This window comes from Rhea pennata, chromosome 1, assembly GCF_028389875.1.
Source record: "Rhea pennata isolate bPtePen1 chromosome 1, bPtePen1.pri, whole genome shotgun sequence".
Classification (NCBI taxonomy): domain Eukaryota; kingdom Metazoa; phylum Chordata; class Aves; order Rheiformes; family Rheidae; genus Rhea; species Rhea pennata.
The window spans coordinates 188306040-188330978 of record NC_084663.1 but is presented as its reverse complement, the minus strand read 5'-3'; the positions used below and the strand labels follow the sequence as shown (position 1 = coordinate 188330978).

The 24939-nt window shown below is 36.0% G+C and overlaps 1 protein-coding gene across 3 annotated transcripts in view; it reads left to right on the top strand.

Annotated features, from left to right (window-relative positions):
- The window catches only part of COG6 (component of oligomeric golgi complex 6), a 77696-nt gene that overhangs the window by 20387 nt on the left and 32370 nt on the right, over positions 1–24939 (top strand). For all 3 annotated transcript variants that reach the window (XM_062567074.1, XM_062567072.1, XM_062567073.1), the window contains exons 4-10: positions 869–927; positions 13924–14035; positions 17893–17975; positions 18221–18291; positions 19507–19600; positions 22706–22834; positions 22948–23039. In XM_062567074.1, the coding sequence (XP_062423058.1) occupies positions 869–927; positions 13924–14035; positions 17893–17975; positions 18221–18291; positions 19507–19600; positions 22706–22834; positions 22948–23039 (640 nt within the window). The remainder of the gene's footprint in view (positions 1–868; positions 928–13923; positions 14036–17892; positions 17976–18220; positions 18292–19506; positions 19601–22705; positions 22835–22947; positions 23040–24939) is intronic.

The window sequence follows — 24939 nt, the reverse complement described above, 5'->3', positions numbered from 1 at the left end:
GAGGTTATACACCAAAAGTAGCTTTATATAGCTCTTTCTCGCCTTCTTCTCTTGCAGTATTTTTCCATACTGAGTACGTTTTGATTTCAGGATTGCTCTGTGTGTTTTTAATTTCCTTCTTTTTCTCCCTAAAACATCACTAATGGTGTCCTGTGCAAGGAAGAACAGTTTCAGATCTCTCTTATCTTTTTGCTGAGAAACGTGTTTCTGAACTCTTAACTTTAGTTGCAGTAATCTCTATAGTCATGCGACTACTGTCTGTGGCAGATTTTTTTCTTTTCTTCTTTTCCTTGTGTTGTCGTCACTGACCATTCAGAACTGAGATCTAGTGATGGGCTAGCACTGGGCTTTTTCGAGCCAGGCATTTTGATATTGTACTTAGGCCTTACAAACCTCTAAGATGTTTGGGCAGTAGAGCTGCGTATAGCTGAGATGTACAGATGTCTTCATGTTATCTAATATGCCTGGGTAGTCAGTGGCACTGGGCGGTTTGGCGTTCGGATCATTTTTTCTCACTTCTCGTTTGTAACAGCAAAGAATTTACAATTGTTGGTCAGACAAAATAATGAGAACTATTTATGCAGTGTTTTTATATTAACTGTATGTGAATTAAATACTAATTATGTGCATATATACATTTATGTAAAGATAAAAATATATATGGATAGGGATATTAGGGATTTTCTTTCATGCCTGAAAACTGGGAGAGTTAGTGAATACTTACTGCAAAAAAGCAGTTTCTTTCAGAGTATGCTGTTTCAGCTACTTATACTCAGCCACAAAAGTATTACATACTCTTGAAGTTCATGTAATACATTTGATATGTTTATGTTTATTTCACATACTTACAGTTCTAATTATATTCTAGGCAGCAAAGGAACAAACCCAGGACTTGATAGTGAAAACAACAAAACTTCAAGCAGAGAAGTATGTATATCACCTTATTTTTATTTCCTAAAGACATGACTGAACTGGTATGATTTGATTTTTAGATCAGGTTCTACCTTTCTTATTTTTGAGTAATGACTTGCTTTTTCATTTGTGCTTCTGTTTTTGACACTATTCTTGTTTGTAGCTTAATTGGAGTTGAACTCTTAGCTTTCTATATCCTCCAGTAATAAACTAAGAATGTGTTAGTATTTGTCATAAAAATGACTTTTTAGGAAAAAGAATAAGTTTTAATGGTACAGTGTGCCAAATGTGGATGTGCTCTACCTGACGCCAGTTACGCCAGTTGGCAATATAAGTTACATTGTTTTATAGGAGATAAGGATGTACATCTGATCAGAATTCTTGAAACATCAGTATGTTTTGTTTCTTGGACTTAAGCTTTTAGAAATACTGGGAATGGCTTATTGGTATTAATCAAGATATATATAGGATTCTTCCAGTTGTCTCTGAACTTATTTTTTTCTTCCCCTAATTCCTCTTGAACAGAAGAAAACACTTCTTCACTGTGAAGATGGTTGCACACTGGAACAAGTTGCCCAGAGGGACTGTAGAGTCTCCATCTTTGGAGATATTCAAAACTCAACTTGACAAGCTCAAGGGCAGCCTGCTTTTGCTGACCTTGCTTGGACCAGGTGGTCTTCAGAGGTCCCTTCTAACCCCAACTATTCTGCGGTTCTCTGTAGCTTAGTGTTCCAGTTGTGCAGTGCCAGTGACTGACTGATGACTCGTTGCTATTTGCTGTGTAATTAAGAGATTTGCACAGGTTTTTTGCAGACTTAAAGAATTACTTTCTATGCCCTGCATAATAGGGGCTTTTCTGTGTTGCAAGTAAAATGTTTTTTATATGAAGGGCTGAGGATCTGTAAGTTTGCAAAGGAAATATCCATACCTTTTTAACTTAATTCCTTCACATTATAAATATGTAAACATAGAGAAGTTTTTTGCCATTATTTTTGTTTGAGATTTTTGTGACCTAATATTTGTCTTTGAAGGAAGAATGATTTAAACTTTAAAGGAAGGTTGTTGGGGAGCGGAACTGGGATTTGTTCTTCTTAGTTGCTCTCTTAGTCTGTGACTTTGGCACTGACAGACATTTATCAGAAGTATTTCAGTGCTCATTTTTTCATTTAGTTTCATATTTTTTGGTTTTGTTGTTATTCCAATATATCCATTGGAAAGCAATCTCTTGTACAGAGATATGTAACAACAGAAAGTGGAGTATAACATACTTTTTCCATATTTAAAACCAACCGTAAGATATGTAACTGCTGTTCAGTGAGCCTAATGCAGAATACGTTTTTCCTTGGTCCTCCAACATCTCATGGAAGAAAAGATTTGTATCTTGCTCTTTTCAGTATTTTTACTCATGGGAAGAGAATAATAGTCTACCACAGATTCATATAATCCTTATCATTTTTATGGTTGGAGCATCTAGTTTTACAGCTTTAGCCTTTGTCAGTATAGAGGAATGAGTTTCCTTGCTTTATGTACTTTCTTCTGGAAATTATAGTTAGAACAATGGAGATTAGAAATAGTTACTACCAGTGATAAGTTTCTAATGGAAATTATGACTTGAGATAGCTTTAGGTGCGCTTTCAAAATCAGTAGGCATATGCTGTCAACTTTGGTAGAGGGTGGGTTATGTCCTCTGAGAGTCTGAATGTGAGGTTAGAGCGTAATCTGTATTTAATTTAAAGGCTGAATGTGGCATATTGCATAAAATACAATACTGATAGTAATAGAATGAGGAATTGTGCGAAGTCACAGTTTAAGAAAGTAGCTAAGTAGGGCAGTTACTTCCTTTTAGGCAGACTTAAATAATTTTATTATTTTAAATTTGAATATATGAAGTGGTGAGATACAGAAGTTATTTTGCATAGTCTCACAGAAAAGAAGATTTATTTTAACTCTGTTCTGAAGCAGAATAAAGGATACCAAGACCAATCCTAAGTAATGTATATCTAATAGTAAGGTATATCTAATTCTTCTTAAATTCCATTAAAGGAGATTCTGCTATTGTATTCAGTTGCACCAACTGAGTAGCATTTTCTGTGCAAGTTTTAATTTTAACTTCAAAGAATTTTTTTAAAAAAGTAAACTTTGTCTTACATACCACAGCGGGTCTGAATCATTTTGGTTCTTAAACTGATGCTGAGGAATGGGATTTTTTAAAAATTTAATTACATACTTCTTTTTTGCGGTAGTGATTACTAAGTATTTTGTAATATCAGACATAATACATTGCATCGTTTTGCTGAATAAATTTTTCCCACTGCCCTTGAGCAAAATTTTTGATTCTACTCATGTTATCAATTTCTAGATTTAGTCCTAATGCATTTCACCTTTTCATCTTTTTGTTAAATAGCTTCTGTAATTGTACTTTATTTTTTGACTGATAGCTAGTGAGGCAAATCATTTAATGTCTTCTATTCTGATTAGCATTTACTTTAGCTGCTCATTTTCTCCTAGGAGTAAAATGGTATGCTTAGTGTCTCTGTTCAATTTTATAATGCAAAGTTGCAGGTGCATTTCATTTATTTAATGTAATTAGGGATTTTAAAATGTTTATTTTTTGTATCTGATACTGAAATTTTAGGCAAAATGAAAAGCTGACATCTTCACTTAGAGATAATATGCTGAAGTTAGTGAGTTACTCACCTTAGGCAAATAGAGTTAATAGTTCGCAACTCTTTATTTACAAGTTCTCTTCATTTTTGAAGAGTACAGTCTTGAAATGTGCAGAAACTGTCTTGGCTTTTGATCAAGGATGTCCAGTTACCTTTCTGCAATAATTTTAAGACATTTTTCAGCAAATGGCAGGTACAATCATTGGCTTGAATAAACTGCCTTTGTGCCAGTTCTGATCAGAAGTAAATTTTGTCAAAAAGTGTTATAATTAGCGTCACGTTTAAACCAGACTGCAGTTAAAAGAAAGAACAGAGGGTTCATTTCAGAACTAGGAAAATAATAGAAATCAGTAACCAAAATATTTATAACTGGAGTTATAACTTTACTAACCTACATGTACAAAGTAAATACTTAAATGAAGCACTGAAATTGTAAGTGACCCATTTTCTTAGATAGCAACATTATTTGATTTTGCAAATATAAATACCTCTGCAGAAATTCTTTTCCCTGTATGGGGCAATGGGACACCTGCATAGAGTGAGGGCTGATTGTTTTTTATTGTTGTTGTTGTTTTTTGTTTGTTTTTTTTAGCTGTATGGTAGCAGTGAAGCATAGTTTCCTAAAGGTGCGTAAGTGCCCATGGGAACATAAGTATGAGTTTGAACATTAAGTGAGAGTGTTTATTTGTGCTTTCATCCTTGCAAGTTACTCTTTCTTTTCTGTAGTAGTTTCAAAGAGTGGCAGTGGCAGTGGTTCTGTGGCTTATTATACTGTCTAGGTATTTTTTGTATTGTTTCATTACCTATATTATTAGCTGTAGTTAGAGATGATACTCAGATTCATAAGCTTCCTACCTGAATCTCCTGGTTGGTCTTTCTTCTCAAACTGCCCAATTTTTACAACTTAGTGTACAAGCAAGACTTGGAGATGTTTAAGTGGTCTCTCAAGGGAAGGGACATTCTATAGTAAGTTTTGAATAGAAGTTTATATCCCTTATTTCAGAGGTATTTTTTGACACCAAGAACTTGACCGTAAAGATGCCAGCACGGTTAGCTTTCGGCTGCAATTTTACTTTGACAACAGCATGAAATGTGTGTATGGTAATTTAGACTAAATAAAAGTATATTAGGAAAAGTGTCTGGGGATATAAATTGAGTTAAATATCTGGTTTTTTTGCAGGGTGCAGGATAGCTTTCTTTCTCTGCTTCAAAAGCACTGGTAGTAGAAGCGTTTGAAGATAGCAGCCAGCAGCTATGAAGGAGTAAGGGGAGAAAATCTAGTACTTACTGGAGCAGTGAGTGGATAGTAGATGTGGTTTGGGGATTGTTGCAGTGGGCTATGAAATCATGATTGTTTTTGAATACTAAAAATTATGGACTCAAAACTGTGAACTTTTCTTTTTGCACTTGTTACCTAAAGGTGCTTCATGGGGATCTTGTAAGAGTCAAGATTAAAAGTTGAGAGCAGAGTAATAGTATCTAGAGATGTTCTTTCTGGTAATTTCGTGTTTACTGTTGTGATCATCTGTGTGAATGAATCAATTTTCGTGCATAGGATGATTGATTTTACCCAGCTTCTTTCCATGGTGACAGCAGATATGATGGAAAAGTATATCACATTGTAGAATATGTATACAGAAAGATCCACACCCCCACCCCCCTTTTTTAAGGAGAGCATTTGTACATAGCGTGTTTGGGTGTGCTTTTTTTTTTTTTTTTTTTTTGTTCAGAGGTGTCCTGGGAGGAGTGTCCATGATTCCTGAGATGACCATGTAATACGGCTATAGACACATCATCGGAGAAGCAATCATTACTAGAGTTGCAGTGAACTATCAATACTACTATCTACTATTCTATTATCAATAGTAGAATTGCTTATATTTAAGAAAATCCAAAAACTCCCTGTTACAGAACTTTATTTTCACTTGTTATTAAATTTCCCCCAAAAGAACTATTTGGGGGCTGCACCTTTTGTGCAAGTGTCTTTCTGGCTAAATGGAAATAATGTTGTTTTATTATGATATAGCAATTAACCAATACAAATATATAAAGTGAATATTTTTATATATAATAGAAAGGTGAGAAGTAAAGAAACTTTTAAGTGTATCATTTAAGACCATGAGCCAGCAATATGCCCTTGTGGCCAAGAAAGTCAGTGGTCTCCTAGGGTGCATTAGGAAGTGTTGCCAGCAGGTGGAGGGAGGTGATCCTGCCCCTCTCCTCAGCCCTGGGGAGGCCCCATCTTGAGTACTGTGTCCAGTTCTGGGCTCCCCAGGACAAGAGGGACATGGAGCTCCTGGAGAGAGTCCAGCGTAGGGCTACAAAGATGATCAGAGGGCTGGAGCACCTGTCCAATGAGGAACAGCTGCGAGAGCTGGGCCTCTTCAGCGTGGGGAAAAGAAGCCTGAGGGGGGATCTTATCAATGTGTACAAGTACCTGAAGGGAGGGTGTCAAGGGGACGGGGACAAACTCTTTTCAGTTGTCCCGTGTGACAGGACAAGAGGCAATGGGCAGAAATTGAATCACAGGAAGTTCCGCCTGACCATGAGGGAGAATTTCTTCCCTGTGAGAGTGACGGAGCACTGGCACAGGTTGCCCAGAGAGGTTGTGGAGTCTCCTTCTCTGGAGATATTCGAGGCCCACCTGGATGCAACCCTGTCTAACATGCTCTAGGTGACCCTGCTGAGTGGGGAGGTTGGACTAGATGATCTCCAGAGGTCCTTTCCAACCTTACTGAATCTATGATTCTATGAATCGTGTACTCAATCACACATAACCATTTATCCTTAAATGACACTCACTGCTTTTAGCAAGTTCATAGCTGCGGTGATGATGCTTCTGGAGCCTCTCCAGAATATTGAAGACATGTAAAAATTAACTTGAAACTGTGGATTGAATGTATAGTGGTCTGTCTGAGGTATTCTGTATGTAATCCTGATGAGCTCTTTTGGAGTTATATTGGCAAAATGTATGATGAAGACATTTGGTTATATAGATGGGGAAGAAAATAACATGTTCATCTCAGATTTCATTTAGAACTTTTACATTCTCAAGCTGTTGCTTTGCAGTACATTGTTTTTCTTGTAATTTAGAATGTGAGCTTTAGATCTGATTGGTATAAATGGTAAATAAAGTATGTTACCTAGATTAAAAAAATTCATCTTCCATTACTATAGTTGCACTGTTGTGTTTGGGAATATGCCCGAGTCAGTGCATTTCTGTGGTCAATTATATTGCTTGTTCTGAATTTATTAGACTAATTTAAATTACTGTACACTAGAGGACTAGGAGAGCTATTATCCTACACTTTTTTTTTTAATTGTAGAAATCAGCATAACGTAGGACTAGGGCTTTTTTTGTTGTTGTTGTTGTTTTCCATCTTTAAAATTGAGACATAAAGACTTTCCACCCTAACTTACCACAGTTTACTAAAATCACAGTGTGAAGTAAAATATGTCAAACCATTCAGCCTATATCACTACACCTTAGAATTAACTTCTAGATGTCTAGCATTGTTTCGTTAATTTATTTGGTAACTTGTATGTTAAAGAAATACTGAGGAAGGTAATCTTGACAATTTCTGTAAATTGCTCGAAGTCTAGTATCTTATAGATTTCTGTGTGTCTATTTAAGGATGCTGATTTGCTTTTAGGTTATTTCTGGCTTTTTATATATAATAATGAGGGGATAAATCTTCATTCAAACAGGAACTGTTGTTTTTAAAAATATGTGGAATTACTTACTACCATTGCTAATAGGCTGACAGAAGAATGACCTCACTCCTTTAGGTGTGTGTGTGAGGGGGTTGTTTGTTTTTTTTTTTTTGTTTGTTTGTTTGTTTTTTTAATTAGACTTTCTGTGATTTGTCAATTCTCCTCTTGTACCCAAATTCAGTTATTTTCCTTCTTTATATAAAGCCAGAAAACTACTTGCAATACTAAACTTTTTCATGCTAGATGGGAACAATTTTCCAGGAATTCAATGCAGTTCCAAAACTAGAGAAAATAATAATTTAGTTGCAAAATACTGTATATAGAATGCCAGAAGCCTGGCTGCATAGTAGTTTTACCAGCTGTTTGAGGTAAGATGCTATGCAGGATTGTTTTGAGGTTAGCCATAAATGATAGTCATAGAGGTAACAATTGAAGAAAGAGACCAGAAGATGATAATTGCAGTATTAATTTACATAAAATTAAAGGTGATTACGTGAATGTATGCATGTGCTCAGGATGATTACAGAAGATAAGCCTGCAGAAATAGAAAATTGATGAGAATGAGAATTAGTTTTGTGGAAAGAAAGAAGACTACAGCAGCCTATATGAGAGAATGTTAATGAAAATGGCTTGAATAATTCAATACTTTTCAGACAGGTGAGAAGATACTGGAGCTTCTTTTGAGATTATGCTTTTGAGCACACAAGCTCACAAAATAGGTTGATTGCTTGTGATTTTCTATTAGTATATCAGCAAGCTTTTAAGGTTATTATCCTGATATATGTAATAAAACTTCAATGTTTTATTTTGTAAATAACATTTGCTTTGTTACTTTCTATTATTAACATTCTTAAGCAGAGCAAGATACATGTGTTTTGGTAGGCAGTTACATTGATTCTGGAAAATCAGTTTCTGTATCATTAGTATTTTTTACTTTTTAGAAATATACTCAGAAAATAGGTTTAACTGTGTCTTGGAAAGCAGCAGCGTATGAGTCATTTTATGTTACTTAATTGAATTATGTTTAAACTTATTCTTTACTAAATTTCAACGAAAATGGTTTTCAGAGTTCAATGAATGATTTGACTGTCACCTCGATACAAAGCCAAAAGTGTTGGGAAAAATGTTTCTCAGTGAACATATACTGCTACAATAGTGCTGCTCTTAGGATAGTGGTCCCTCATGTCTGTCTGTCTCTCTCTCTGTCTGTCTTTCTCTCTTCTATATGGGGGAGAGGGAAAGCTTGAAATTCTGGAGCTGATTTCTTCCCCCACTCTGATTTATACCAATATAAAACATAGGTAATAAGTCATAAAGCAGGAATCAAAAGGGCTCTAATGGATCTAAAGAGAGAACCTAATTTGCCACTCTAGTCATGAACAGCAAAGGAACATTGCTCTGAAATGCAGAATCAGTTACACCATGCTGTTCCTGCTCATAGAAAAGCCCATGGTCTCCCCTGGTAACTGTTTTCAGTTCTTTATTTTCCTAATACCTGATTCAGTTCTCCTTTTGCTACTGTTTAAGGTCATTTGTTCTGATCTTATTCCAGGGGGATGTGGAGAACAGTATGTTCTTTATGTATCTTTGGCAACATTTTAGAATTTGATGACTAATTTGAAGATTAGACTAAGCAGTCTCGTTTCAAATGTCTTTATACCAGGTTGTATGAAAGATACCATGCATCTGCGTTCACATTGTTAAACACTGATTTGCCTAATAAGTACGTACATCAAATGGCTGATGTGAACAGTTTTTCAGGTGAGAACAGCTTATTCACATTATTCTCTTGATACATACAGATGATGCTCATAGAAAGCCTGACTGGTATGCAAGTAGAAAATTATCAAATTCTATTAATTTATTTACAGCAAATAAGCACTTCTGGTGTTTAATAATCTGTTTGACAAAAGTTGTGAATCATTCAGTGCAGTTAGTATCTTCTGTTGCTAAACTTCTGTTTAATTTAGCTTTTCTTCGTACATATTTTTACAGTGGAAGGTATTATATGGCAGGGCTTCCCTTTTGCAAACTACTTATCTTTAGAGAGGGACTTGAGATGGCAGAGAATTTTTAAGTTAAGGCTACTTTCTTGCTGTCTATATATGACTTTATTAATGACTTCTATAAATTCAGCAGCTGTTCAATGTATAGGTAATCAAGTATTGTTGTACTTGGAACTGTTCTTGGGACACTTATCTCTGAAACTTGTTCTTTCCAGTAAAAGCCTTTTCCTGATTCTTAGATAAAAATTTTCCATTTCCTCATGTCATCAGTCATCTTAAAGGATGTTCTTCCCCCTCCCCCCCCAAGCAATAGTTAGACAACAGTCATGATTGCTCTGAGCTTCCTACTGAAGATTATCAAGCATAGTGTTCTTAGTCTCCTGTCATGGAATAGACTTTCCATTCCCATGAGTGTCCTGCTGGCCCTGCTCTAGCGCGAGTCCATGGTCCTCGACACAGATAATCAGGGTTGCAGTCTGTTTTGCTGATGAGATTGCAGCAGAGATGTTACACTTCTTTAAAAGTATTGCTATTTCCCTGTATACTGGGAATATGTTAGACAATTCACTATGATTTTCTATGCCTTCTGATATTTTTTTCCTTGGGCAGAAAATTTCTTAATTGTGTTCCATGGTGTATTAGCCACTGAATATCTTCTCGTAATGTTATTTGCAGCTTATATTTATTCTTAGGAATGGAGTTTCCTAACCCTTACTTGTGCATAAATCTTTTGCTATGTTATCTTGTACATTTGGCCTCCACAAAAAGCATCACAGAATAAAAAATTTTTTCACCCACTACTGAAAAGCATTTGTACACGTCTGTTAAAGATGGCTGTTGTTTCTTTGAGTTAGAAATATTCTACCTTTTTGAGATTATAAAGATGTGATGAATTCGCAATACTATAAATTGAAAGAAGTTTCAGAACGTGCTACTATGACTCTTCCTAGGTAAAGGAAGCTAGGAGATTTCTACAAAATACTTAGTGGCAATACAGAATTAAACTTTGGAAAAGTCTGTTTCTTCTCCAACTCATTTTTTTGAGCTGTCTAGGTGATAATCCTAACAAACAGTGCACATTTGTATTTGATTCAAGGGAAATTTGCATGACATGCATAGTTTTCTCAGCCTTTTGAGTTCTCTTGCAAAAGAATTCTGTCTCCGTGGTAACGATTAAAACTGGGATTTATCTCTTTGTTGGATTTCCTCCCTCCTACTCCAGCCCCCAAGCTTAAAAGTCTACCAGTGTTTGGCAGTTTCCCCCTTTGCATTGGTGCTGTGTTCCCATGATTTGTTAGTTTTGTTCTTTCATGCAGGGATGACAGGATGACTTTTTTTTTTCCCCCTTACAAAAGTCTTTAGGATAGCAACACAATATTGACCTTCCTCCTGCTATCCTATACATGCCTAGAACACAATCTAGAAGCGGTTATGGTGACAGAAAGGGCAGTGGAACATGAAATAACTAAATGTCTGTGCAAGTATTGGTGTAAGATTTTGTTATTACCTGTGTTTGGTATTTTGCATAACACTACACTATAAAATCTTATAACAAGCTTGAGTAATACTTTAATCCATTTGCACACTTCAATAAAATTGGTTAAATTCTAGTTAAATTTCTGTTAGCTTAACTGTAAGGATCGTGTATCTGTATAAATGTAGTGGTCTCATAAGCACATGGCCAGATAGAAGCCAAGGTACATAGCACCTATTTATATTTTTTTGTTGCCAATCGATCATTTTCTAGGAAATAGAATCTCTTTCTCATATGGATTGATAACCACAGCAGATAGCCACAGTACATTCATATTCAGTGTAAGCACAGGTATCTAACTTGGCTTTTGAAACTGTATTTGAGAAGCATGTTGTAATCTCATGTTTTTTATTGCAAAGAGCCCTAAAGAAATAGCTTTAAGCTATTCTGATTGAAGGCTGCCTTTATTAAAGATGGGGAATAAGTAGTTTAGAAGAAGTGATATTTAAAAAAATTGCTGAACTATCAACTTCAAAGCAGTCTACTGTACTGTTAAAAATTAGCAAAAGGGCTTTATGAAAACTCACAGGCATGTTTTAGGTTTTAGGATAAATGATTTCTCACTACAAAATCACTATCTTGAGAAAGATGGTCAAAACACTTCTGCCACCTTGAGGCAGTTATTTTGTGTTGAAATGGTGGAACTTTTAACTTGGCAATATCTCAGAGTATAGTATATTGACTCTATTTTATGTAATTATTGAGCATGTGCAGAGTAGGTCAGTGAGCAGTTATGGCAGGGGTTAGCCAAAGACACAGCCAGAGGTGGTAGTGGCCTTAAAGCACGGTGTTTGATGGAGTCTCGTTCTTGCTAGCAGCAAAAACAATGGAGGGAAGACCGTACAGAGAGGGGACTTACTGGAGAAGATAGTTTCAGTAGTGAGTTGCCTGCAAATGTAAGCAGAAAGATTGTGAATATGAGGAGAATAACAGACCTACTTCTCTTCAGAAATCAGCGGTTTTATTTTCATATTTTCTTTTCAAAAATGATTTGTTTTAGACTACTTAATTTGCCAGTCTTCTATTTGTTCCTTTTTTTATTATCATTATAAATGAGGAGTGGTAGGGGCACAGAATACCAGAACTGACAAGCAAGTGTGCATTTTATGAAGCTCCTGACTTTGGCTGTTGTTCTTTGAAAGTCTGTAACCCAACCCCCCCCCCCCCCAAAAAAAAATCTGGAAAGCAAACTGAAAAGAAACTAGTATGTCAAGAGTACTGCACTACTTAAATTCAGACCCCTCCTCACCTTCAGTTTGGTGCCAGTGTATAGACTACTATTGAAAGTGCTTATAAAGCTTACAGTTTCTGCATTTTTTTTTTTACGATATTTGGAGTTTATGCACTTAGGAGGCATACAGCTTTGGTTAGTCCAGTCTAAGTCAACTCAGCATTGTAGTTGAATGTTGAACTGAAATTTCCTTGCAAGGGGAAAGACTGAGAGCAACCACTACATATCAGAAAATGTAATTTATTGAATTAACTTTGTTTCAGCCAAATCCAATGATGGTGACGTTGATGGATTAGAATTCCTCAGTCTGTTGTGTTTGATAACATTTTAAGTCTTTGCCCAGTCTTCAATTTGAGTAATGCTATCACATGACTTAAGTTTTTTTGAGGGGGATGGAGGCCTAAGTTTTTCTTTTTGTTATTACAACTTACTGTTGAAATGAGCCCTTTTTTTTAACTGCAGAAGAGTTTTTGAAGTGTGGTTTTCATGAGCAATTCTGTAACTGCAGTGGCCTAAGCAACCACTGACCCCATGCTACTGGTAGGTCACTGTGCTGGCACAGCTCTTCATGTGGGACTATGATAAACTGGATTAAAGAGTACATGTACCCAAAATATGGAAAAAATTTTTTTCTCTGCCAGATTCCTGTTCATTAAATTTACTAAAGTTCCATTCTCCTTCCACTTGATAAGGGCTACCACATTTCCTATGTCAGAAGAATGTGACAGTGTTGGAGAACAATCTCAGGTCTTCTCAGGTTTGAAAATAATCTTGTGTCCTCACCACAATACTGGAGATTTGATCCCAAAGTTGCTAGTGTACTCCTGAGCCCTCCATTTTTCTTCCTCATTTGTAGTGAGCCACCAGCAGAATGCTTGGACAATGTTACTGATTTCCATGGATGCAGCTGTTATTGCCCATTTAGTTGGCCAGGATTACCTTTCATCACTCTTGTTCCTTTGCCCAGAGAGATTCAGCTTCACAGAAACCCTGAGTTTACAGTAGTAGAATTCTCTTTAAGGAAATGAAATAGCCAGACAGACAATTTGTAAGCATCAGAAAACTCTCAGCATAAGAACATAATAGCTCTGTCTGCACAGGACACAGGAAAAATGGCTGTCAGTTAAAGATGCAGTGTTAAAATATGTGAGTTTTTCCTGTTGCTACTCAAATTTCAGTCCCTTTCTTCCCGTGGAATAAAACTATATTCATTTGGGTCATTCTGTGGTTGTAGGGTGTGTGACAAAGCATGCATGTTAAAAGATACTACCCACTAGATGGAGTCTGCATATTACTTGTTTTTAGTATTTATCTGAGGGACAGTAACCAACAAGAAAATTAGCCTTACATTTTGGTTGTTAGTGAAGGCAGTATCCCAACTATATATCGTTAAACAAAAATGGATCTGTTTCAACAGAAAAGTAGATTGAACTAATGTTTTAAAGTTTTCTTATTTTGGGTGTTACAGCTTTTTGCTATCTCTCAGAACATGAGCTGAAAACGCATTCTTTCCTCAATGAACTTGAAAGGAAATAACTGACAGGCATTATGCTGTGCTGTGCAGGTGCAAAGTATCTGGATTAGATAACTTGTGATACAAGTGCAAAGAGAATATTTATTTTAAAAAGTATTGTTTTGCAAATGTATTAACTTTTTTTTTTTTTTACTAAGTAATGTATGTAAGCTTAAATAGAAAATTATATGTGAAGATAGAACTCAAATGTTTGATGGCAAAATATACTATTGGAATTTAATAGTTGTGATTTCTAATGCTAATTATATTTCCAAAAGTATGAATATGCAAAATGATTGGAGATAAACATAAAAAGCTAGTATCTCTTTCACTTTGTTTTTTTACAGTCAAAGACTGGAAATGAAAGCACAAGTTGCAGATGCATTCATAGCAAAATTCCAGCTGACACCAGATGAAATGAACCTCCTTCGAGGCACAAAAGATGAGCCAATTACTGAGGTAACTCAATGAACATTAAAAGCTTTGCCCTGAACCAAAATGCAGAAGCACTCTCTCTGAATTGTACATGAAACCTTATTATCAGAGTGTAGTTTCATTTTGTGTGGAGGAACATATCTTAACAGACTGTTGAATTTCTGATGAGTTTGAAATGTGTGATGAAAGATTGAAGTAGCAAGAAAGAAAATCAACATTAAATTCTAGTTTGAGTAATGAGTTTAAGGGGCAATAAGAGCTTTAATATCCTCCTACTCTTCTACATTTATGGAACCTGAATTTTCAGCTAAGATGTTCTAAAACTACACTGAGCTCAAGTAAAGCAAATGAGAATTTTCAGTGCTTCAGGAATATGGAGCACTGTTTTTCTGTGTTTGTGTGCATTTTACATAAGCATATATGTATTTTATTTAATGCAATATATAAATAATTTGAAACAGTATAAAGGGGGGCTTTCCCTCATTATTATTTTTTTCTTGAAGGTATTAAGTGCTGACTCGTTTTTAGCCACCTTCCAAACCAAGTTTTTTAATATGTTTATGGTTTTAAGTAAGAAAGCACATTGTTCTACAGTAAAAGCAAACTGAATAACAAGAGAATTGAATATATTTAACAGATTTTATTATTGTAGCTGCATAGAAATGTTCACTTAAATGCAAAATACCTGCTGAGACATGGTATCTCGTTTCCACAGATACCCTGTTTGCAGTTTAAGCATTATTAAAGAAATAGAACAGCTAACTATAAACAATGCTAATGAAAGCATAACTGGAACATTTTAAATGATTGTGCACTTGAGTAAATGCTTTTGTACCAACTATTACCTTGAAAGAAACATTCAGGTTGAGATAGAAAAGCATGCACATGCATGCACGCACGCACACACATGCACAAAATCCCTAAAGCAAACAAAACCTGCAAAACTTACTTCTGTGGGCTTGATCTAAAGGTCAGCTGAGTTTTTATTTTAGTATATTTTATGCTAAGCCATATCTTGTGTTTGTATGTGATACTTACATATTCCATCTCCTGTTTTCGTATGGGAATTGATCCTGCAAGTTGATAAGTATACTTAATGCAAATTCAGTTTAGGTCAGTATCTTACAAGGTCATCTTTCAGCTCTTAAAAAAAAAAAAAAAAAAAAAAAAACTAAACCAAGCCCATCTCAAGCCTAGGGGACATTCTGCTCTTTTCATAATATATTTTCCCTTTTCTGTTTGAAGCAACTTTCCAAAATCGATAAATAGTGTAGAAAATCTTTCTTCACTCTTAAATGAATCCTGCCAGTCTATGGCAGAAGGAAGCCTTTCTCTCTTGTTTTTCCCCTTTGAATGTTGCAATATGGAATAACAATAACACTGTACCATTTATTCAGTACTTGGCTTGCTTGCAGCAGAACAAGGATTAGAATCATAGAATAGAATCATAAAATCAGTAAGGTTGGAAGGGACCTCTGGAGATCATCCAGTCCAACCTCCCTGCTCAGCATGGAGGATGGACTAGAGCATTGAGGTTGGACTAGACAGGGTTGCATCCAGGCGGGCCTTGAAGATCTCCAGAGAAGGAGACTCCACAACCTCTCTGGGCAACCTGTGCCAGTGCTCCGTCACTCTCACAGGGAAGAAATTCCCCCTCATGGTCAGGCGAAACTTCCTGTGCTTCAATTTCTGGCCATTGCCTCTTGTCCTGTCACACGGGACAACTGAAAAGAGTTTGTCCCCGTCCCCTTGACACCCTCCCTTCAGGTACTTGTACACATTGATAAGATCCCCCCTCAGTCTTCTCTTCCCCAGGCAGAAGAGGCCCAGCTCTCGCAGCCGTGCCTCATAGGGCAGGTGCTCCAGCCCTCTGAGCATCCTCATAGCCCTAGGCTGGACTCTCTCCAGGAGCTCCATGTCCCTCTTGTCCTGGGGAGCCCAGAACTGGACACAGGACTTGAGATGAGGCCACCCAGGGCTGAGGAGAGGGGCAGGATCACCTCCCTCCACCTGCTGGCAACAGTCTTCCTAATGCACCCCAGGAGACCACTGGCTTTCTTGGCCACAAGGGCACATTGCTGGCTCATGGTCAGCTTGTCATCTACCAGCACTCCCAGGTCCTTCTCAGCAGAGCTGCTCTCCACAAGGTCAGCCCTCAGCTTGTACTGGTGCCTATGGTTATTTCTCCCTAGGTGTAGGACTCTGCACTTGCCCTTGTTGAAGCTCATGAGGTTTCTCTCTGCCCAGCTCTCCAGCCTGTCCAGGTCTCTCTGAATGGCAGCACAGCCCTCAGATGTGTCAGCCACTCCTCCCAGCTTCGTGTCATCAGCAAACTTGCTGAGGAGGCACTCTGTCCCCTCATCCAGGTCACTGATGAACAAGTTGAACAGGATGGGACCCAGTACTGAGCCCTGGGGGGCGCCACTTGCCACAGGCCTCCAACTAGACTCCACGCCACTGATGACAACCCTCGGGGCTCTACCTTCCAGCCAGTTCTCAATCCACCTCACTGTCCACTCGTCTAACCCACACTTAACCCAGAGCTTGTCTAGGAGGATGTTATGGGAGACAGTGTCAAAAACCTTGCTGAAGTCAAGGTGCACAATGTCCACTGCTCTGCCCTCATCTACCCAGCCAGTCATTCCATCCTAGAAGGCTATCAGGTTGGTTAAGCAGGATTTCCCCTTGGTGAATCCATGCTGACTGCTCCTGATCACCTTCTTCTCCTCCATATGTCTGGAGATGACATCCAGAATGAACTGTTCCATCACCTTTCCAGGGTTGGAGGGGAGGCTGACCGGCCTATAGTTGCCTGAGTCCTCCTCCTTGCCTTTTTTGAAGGTTAGTCCTATCGATCCTTTCAAACTATCTAAAAAATGTGCAGAAGTAACCAGGATGTAATTATAGTTGTGCTACTAAAGTGGCAGACTTTAGTAATCAGATCATCTGTGTACATTTTCCCTTATGATAAAACCAACCAGTGTGCTTAAAATATTATCAAAGTCGGACTTCTGTTTGTTGGATTTTTTTTCTTCTAGATGATGATTTTAATCATAAGATCTATGTGTTGAATTTTCATAAACTTATCTACAACACAGTTGATGCAATGCTGTAGATTAAATCAATTGATTCGAAATACCTCACTTAGAGAAAAGATATGTTTCTATATGAATTGAACCAGAGTGGAGCTCTGGAATGAACTGTCCGACTCACAGAAGGAACAAACACTTATGTCTGGATTCTGTAGTCTCCTCCATAACGTTTGAAAAATGCCTTCATAAAATGACTTGAAAATGTTACTGGATCTACTTTAATTCCCTTAATAATATAACATAACCTTTTTCGCAATATGTCAGTGTTTTCTAGAGACTGCTGCTGACATGTTACTTACAGGGAGAGGTTAGCATGGAAACCGCAATTTGTTAAAAAAGCTTGATTTTTCTTAGGATTTGTTACTTCACTCATATTAAAAGGGAAAAAAAAGCCTATAATCATTGTGCATTATAGTTTGTCAGTTTGTTCTTCAGTTGCTTATATTAATGAACAGAAGATGGAGGAATATACAATAATGTCCTTTAAAACATCCTCCCAAAAGAGATGAACTATAAAAGTAAAACACACAGATATTATATAAAGCCAGGTTAAAATCACATCTTTGCTGCTGTTTAAAAAAAAAAAAAGAGTGGAAGAGGGGAGTGATGACAGAGGCTATTAAGGTAGGATAAAAGGTAAGACATGCGTGTGGTTGTATTTTAAAAGCAGCACTTGGAACATGGACCTACAAGGAGCAAAAATATGGAAATGGAATGAGGAGTACGAAGTGCTAGAGATGTGAATGGAAGTTGCTGCTTTTAAACACTGACTTATTTATTTATTTATAGGATTTTTTCAAGGCATTGGGAAGAGTAAAGCAGATTCATGATGATGTCAAGATTCTCCTCCGGACAAATCAGCAAAGAGCAGGGTAAGTGTTACTTAAACAATTTAAAGATAACTGTTTACTACTTAAATGCAGCATTTACCGTGAGGTCTCATACATTATATCACATGACCATAAAGAGTGTTCAGCATCAAAACAAAGAATAGTATCATATTTTGAAATTTTCTTAATTTAAAAGTGGTGCTTTTTATTAGATTTTGAAGTGCTTTTACTAGTACTACCTAAAATAGTATTTGATTTAAAAAAAAAAAATCTTTTTTATCTTGTAGTTTAGAAATTATGGAACAGATGGCTTTACTGCAAGAGACATCTTACGAACGACTTTACAGATGGACTCAAAGTAGGACTAAGATTGTTTTTGTTATGTTTATGAATATTACTGTGATGACTCCATTAACTCCTTGATATGGGTTGAACCCAGCAAGAATCCTTTCCAAGATTCATTAACAAGTCTTTTGAGTTTCCTTCTCAGTGAAAAATTTGTCTAAAAAATAGCTTTTGAGGATCAAATTGTTAAGTTGGAGATTCTCTTTTTTGTGAGCTCATAATCACTGGCTGATCACACCTCTTTCTGTAAAACTATGTTATTTATTTGCATTTTTCAGATGGTCTTCCATAGAGGTCAGGGACTATAGTTTAGTAGTCTAATTGTTCATTGCATTTCATTTTCTTGTATGTCACAGGAAAGCTCTCTTTTGGTAATTTGCTAGTAACATCTATGTTAGTAGGAGAAGTGGTTTATTACCTTTTAAACTTGATTAAACCTTGTTTAAACTTACCCTTTAGACTTGTTTTCTTAGAATGTTTTCTTGAATTATAGTATGTAATATTTTTCCAAATACATACTCTGGCTGCAGACATCATTGTTTTGTGGAAAACCTTGGTGGTGTAAAATGTACGTATTTTGTTTTACTTTTCTCTTCTTCCAGAATGTTGACAGGAAGATACACAAAAAAGCTGGTGCAATGTGAAAATACATTGTTTTTCATTGAATGCTGAAATCTCAAATGATGGTTGCTGTTTGGCTGTAGTAAAAACTCATCTATATTATGCTAAATTTTGTGATTTGATTTATATGATTTCCATATTCTTGTGTGGAATATACAAACTTATAAAGCTATTGTATGTATAGATAGGTCTCTTAAGTAAAAAATACATGGCTTGCTTAAATAATATATGCCCCCTTTTTTCTTAGTAGATTACCTGGAATACGGCAATCAAGGGATTATGAAGCCTAACAGAATTTTGATGATTGAAGGGCTTAACAATTTGTACATAGGCACAACCAGATATTAAGCTTCCTTTAATTTTTATTATTGTTGAGATTTGTGATGCCCATCCATTTTACAGCAAAGTAATGCATATGGGATATGGGAAATTTAATTACAATAATACAAAAAAGGCCATGCAACATATTCTCAAGGTTTCAACTCAAAATCTAAAACCTCTATTAGTTTTTAACCTGTTTTCTTGTTTGACACCCTGGTATAGAAAATGTTACATTATCTTTTTACTGTGTGAATAATGCATTTTTATTGGTCTTGATATTTTTCAGATGAGTGCAGAACTTTGACACAAGAATCATGTGACATTTCTCCAGTTCTCACTCAAGCTATGGCAGCCTTGCAAGACAGGCCTGTCCTATATAAGTAAGTAAATGTGCATGGTTAACATAAATGAGTATTTCCAGCCTATAACACTTAAAAATTGACATGAACTACGGTGGAAAGGGAGGTGACAATTTAGTCTTGCATCAGATAAAAGAAAAATTGTACTTCAACTTCTCTAAATTTCAGAAGTCTTTATATACATATAAAGACATAATTATAGTACAGTAAATGTGATTGGCTTTTTTCCAATTTACTGATTTCTAATTAAAGTAAAATGTCAGACTGTTTTTATTTTAATCCAAATGAACTGTGCATATGGGTAACTCTCCTTGTAGGGTTTTTTCTTCAGAAAAACATGCTATCTAAAGCATGTGATTGTCTAGTTTAAAACCCCAAAGTGAAAAATTGCTAAAGGCTAATTAGTTTTTACTTAAGTGCTCCTGGCAGTAAGTGTGTCTTCTATTTTGAGTTGGAAAGTAATATGTTAAAACCAATCTACTATACATGATGTGCCTCCGAAGTGTAGGGGTACATATTTATGTATGTATATATATGCATACACACACACACACATGTGTAATGTGTGTATATATATAATATATATATATGTATGTATATATATATATATATATATACACACTGCTATTTAAGTCTTGTTCAGAAGTTGTTGAAGGGACTGTTTAACCTAAATGAAATGCTAGTTACTAGAGGTAGAATAACCACAAGGTGGCACTATAAGAACTGTCTTTATTGGGGTAACTTTACAAGCAGGTACAATTTCACAGTTAATCCTGGTACACTTCTTTGCACTTGAAAGGTTTCTTTTTTGTCACTCAATCATTCATCATATTTTTCAACTATTGCAAGTTACTGTTAGCTAAAGGCATCCAGGACAGCAGAGTTCTAGGCTTTCTTTCAAAGCCTAGCCTTGTCTTTAGGAATATCAGAGGTCCAAGGTGAGCTATGTGACACTGTTAAACTTCACGGAGGGCAATGTGTGGTGCAAATGGCCCTTCTATCATTAAGAGAGAGAGTGCATATCTTAGGTTATCATGCTTAGCTACATGCTACAGCATTATCGATAAACTGCATTATCGATGCTTTGTAGTATTTTGAATCTCAAGATTACTTTATTTCCTTTCAAAAGTAAAAATTTTACATACGTTTGTACTTACCACACTGCTGAGTTAAAAATACAAAAACTCTGTCTTAGAAGAAATTAGCTTGATATTGTTGTTGTTATTCTGCATTTAAGCACTGCTGTGTGAACAAATCCAGATTTTTGTCCAAATTACTGACTCTGCATCTGATAAAGATCCTGAAATGGAGGAATGAAAACGAGTGAAATGGAGAAGGGCGAGAGTTTAGAAGCATGACTGCAAATTCTTGTTTTCTGATTTTGACTACATACTTTTAACCTTAAGGTGGCAGAAACATGGTACCATGGACAGACTTCCAGGAACTACAGTCATTAGAGATGTGAAATAAATATTTCGGTTTGGTCTTCACTTCCTGTTCCTAACAGAAGAATTGAAAACTATTTTATAGATAATACATGGAGTCATAGTTCAAAGTAGTATTCCTTTTCCATCCTACACTCTGATTTTTAAAGCTTTTTCTCCACCTCCTCCCTGCCAATGAATTTACTTTACTGGATATTCAAACAGTTGGTTTAGGGCCCTGAAAAGAATGCAAATATTATTGTTTTCCTCCCCCATAAGGAATATGCGTAGTAATATAGTAGTTAATACTGTGTTTCTAGTGTAAATAGTTATTACCGAATTCTGTGCATGCAGGATTTTGTCATGTTATACCCTGTCTACTGACAGTAAAATGGACATCAGTAGTTTTCTCTTTTAAACAAAAGTATTATTAACTGTGGTTTTCAAAACTAATAAGGCCTATTCTGCTGCTATATTTTTAATGATTTATTATAGGTGTTTATTGTAGAAGGGAAAAAAACTTATCTAGTTTATACATATACCTGAGATTTTTCACTGCAACACTGCTATTCCTGGAGTATTGGTAGTCAGTGGATCCCAGATTGCTCCTACTATTAATAACATAATTTTTGAAATAGTGATTTCTTAAAGAACGTTTTATATTAATGTTTTTTTTCTAAAAAACGCAGATATTTACTCTCTACGTTACCAGATATAGTTTCTGGAGAAAAATATAGAAGAGTACTGAAACTTTTGTTTAAATATGCTGTTTTCTCATCTCGCAAATAGTAATGTAGAAAAAGAGTAAAAAACTGAAGGATCGTTTGAACTATTTTTAGCATAACAGGAATCTAATTGAAATTAACTTGGAACCTATTTGAAACAGTGTATTGTTTCTTTTTATTTTTTCTTTCACTTCTGTTCAGTTGTGAATGCAGTATTCATTTAACTTAAATCAGAGTTGCATGCTTTATTATTATTACTATTTTATTTTTGCATCTATTCAGCTACTGGGTGTTACTGGCAAGTGATATCACACTTAGTCTTTGGTATTTCTCCAATAGTATTGGAAAAATAAATTGTCTTTTTTTTCTTTCTCCTTTGTAGTTTGTGTGTTTTGTTCAAAATACTTAAATTCTATTCTTAATAGAAAAGGTCCGATGCTTTCAAAATTCTTCTATTTCTAAATAGGTACAGTGGAGTGTTAGCAGTGTTTGTTTCCCTCTTGTCATTATGCTTCAGCCCCAACAGGAAGGTAGCCTTCTCTAAAAATCAGTATGTGTATGTTCTGGTACATCCTCTAGTACTGGGATGCTGATTGAGATGATGTATTCCTGACCTATAACTGTCCATTAAATAGCTAATTGAGACTCACTGATTAAAACAAGTGAATAACTGTCAAGCGGAGATAACTTTGTCGCTGCTAACCCTCCAGTGGCCTAGAGGAAGAAGGCAGAGTGGAGCCCTGGTTATTTTTATTCATTTGTGTGTGGTAAGGGGATGTGAGGTTGAAGATGAAGGGATCATCTTGAATATATGGTCAAAGAGTCAAGAATATCTAGAGGTTTTGAATTTTTCATAGTGGAAGCATTGATGCTAGTTTAATAAAATTATAAAAATGGTTACTATAATAACTGAAGCTGAGCTAATAAAACATGATGGTGTGAACTGTTTTATTTTAACCGTTTCCGTATTTCAACAGGTATACTTTGGATGAGTTTGGAACAGCTAGGAGAAGTGCTGTAGTCCGTGGTTTTATAGATGCTCTTACTAGAGGAGGTGTAGGAGGTACTCCCCGTCCTATTGAAATGCATTCTCATGATCCTCTGAGGTACAGTCATAGTAAGAATGTATATTAAATAATCTTTCTTTTTGCCTGCTGACACTTTAAATCCCTGACAACCTAAATCCCTGGTTTACATAGGAATTTTTGGTTTCATTTAGGTATGTAGGAGACATGCTGGCCTGGTTGCATCAAGCTACAGCTTCTGAAAAAGAACATTTAGAAGCCATGTTAAAGCTTGTAACTGTTCAAGGTACTATTAGATTTTAAAACATTTATTGAAAAATGAGAGAAAACATGTCTGTGATGTCAGAAGGTGTGATTAATTTCCTAGACTATGCTTCAGTTATGCAAATCTGACCTTAGATGATACTGCAGATAAATTCAGGATAGCTGATGCTTTCATTTTGCAAGAAAGCCCCTAATGAAGAACAATATTTCAAAAGGCGCTCTTCTCATTTTACTGTGCTCAGAATAGGTTCATACTAAATATAGAAAGTGACTTTTTATACTGTAGTTCAGAGTTCAAAAGGCTGTTTATAACATGCAAATATATGTCTCACCAAAAACGTTGTCCTATGGTTGCTTATTGATGTGTTGAGGATATCTGTTATCCCTTGCTCCTTTATTTAGAGGATTTTTTTATAATTGTTTGTTCCTTCTGTGCTATGAGTAAAATGCAATTTCCTTCTAGCATGTAACATATCACTGGAAGCTTCCGGATGCCAAAGTAGGCCTCTCATGGATCTATGAAGTTTTATAATAGTGACATTCTCCTTCATTTAAGAGAGACACAGATTTTTATTCTTCAATCTATTGGGTTTTTTTTTGTTTTTTTGGGTTTTTTTAGTACTTTAGACTTGTACTTTCAAGTACTTTATTCTGTAGAAGCTGCAGTGTGATCGGTCTCCATAGCTGCAGCCAAAGACTTGTTTATCAGTTAAGTATGTATTCTCAGTTCTATCAAATACAGATCAAATACAAGTTCTTATAGTGAGTATGAAGAGCTCTTCAGACTGTAAGCCTTTGAGTCCTGCTCTGGCATTTTAAGTTAATAGGCATTTATGTTTTGATTAACTCCTGTAAATATTATGTAGCTTTCCTAATTAATGACATGTAGGCAAGGAGGCTGTTAAAAGTAGGAAATGTTATAAATCAAACCAAAACAAGGAAAAAGCTTCAGAGTTCTAGAGAGTTTATATAAATCATACAATGCATTGTTATATATATTTCATACGCTTGTTATTTGCATACAGGAAAAAAAAAGGATAATTACCTCTATTTCTAAATTCTCTTACATGATGAGCTTACAGAATTTTGTAAAACTGAATTTACTTTTATTTACTGACTGTGTTAGGGCGATAGGAAAGTAGGCCTCGTGATGGCTGTGTGGTGGAGAAGAAGACATGATGACTCTATAAATGAAGAGCTGTGTTTCTGTTTTAACTGCAGACAGTGTTTGGGGAAAAGCTGGCCACATATAGGATTTTGCTGTATCTAGTTCTGCTGTTGACTATGCTGCTGCTGCTGAGAAATATTTCATTCTGTTAAGAAATTCTCCTACCTCTCTGTGTAGTGCTTTATCTAGCTATTAAATTCTCTGGTCTTCTGGCAGGATATCAGGCTGAGATGTTGCGATAACTTAGATATATTCAGAGCATTTCAGCCATGGATCAGAGTAAACTACTTAAGATCATAGAGAAAGAAATGTTTTGGGGAAAAGTTTCCAGAAAATTTCACTAGGTAAAAACTTTTTTTCTCCAGGGAATAGTATAAACAAGCAAACTAGCGTTTCTCTATGAAGCAAAATCTGTTTCCTGAGCTTAACCAGGAGTGGTTTTGCCATCAGTGTTGTGCAGTTCTCAAGAAATGTGAAGAGAAAAAGATGATGAGGGATTCTTAGTTTTGTACTGGGAGCAACAAAGCCTGGAAGTTACTATGTGTTAACTGTTCCTCTGGATCTTTGGGTAATTTTTTTGATCACAAGGATGGTTATAGGTTATGATCAGTAAGATGAAACAGTACTTGATGGGGTACAATTGAGCTTAATAAGAACCCTTTAGTGTGAAGTGCAGTCTTATGAAATAACTTGAGATTATATGCTTCGTATAAATACAGATCCAGAGTTGGCACTTGCTAATCAGTGAGTACGC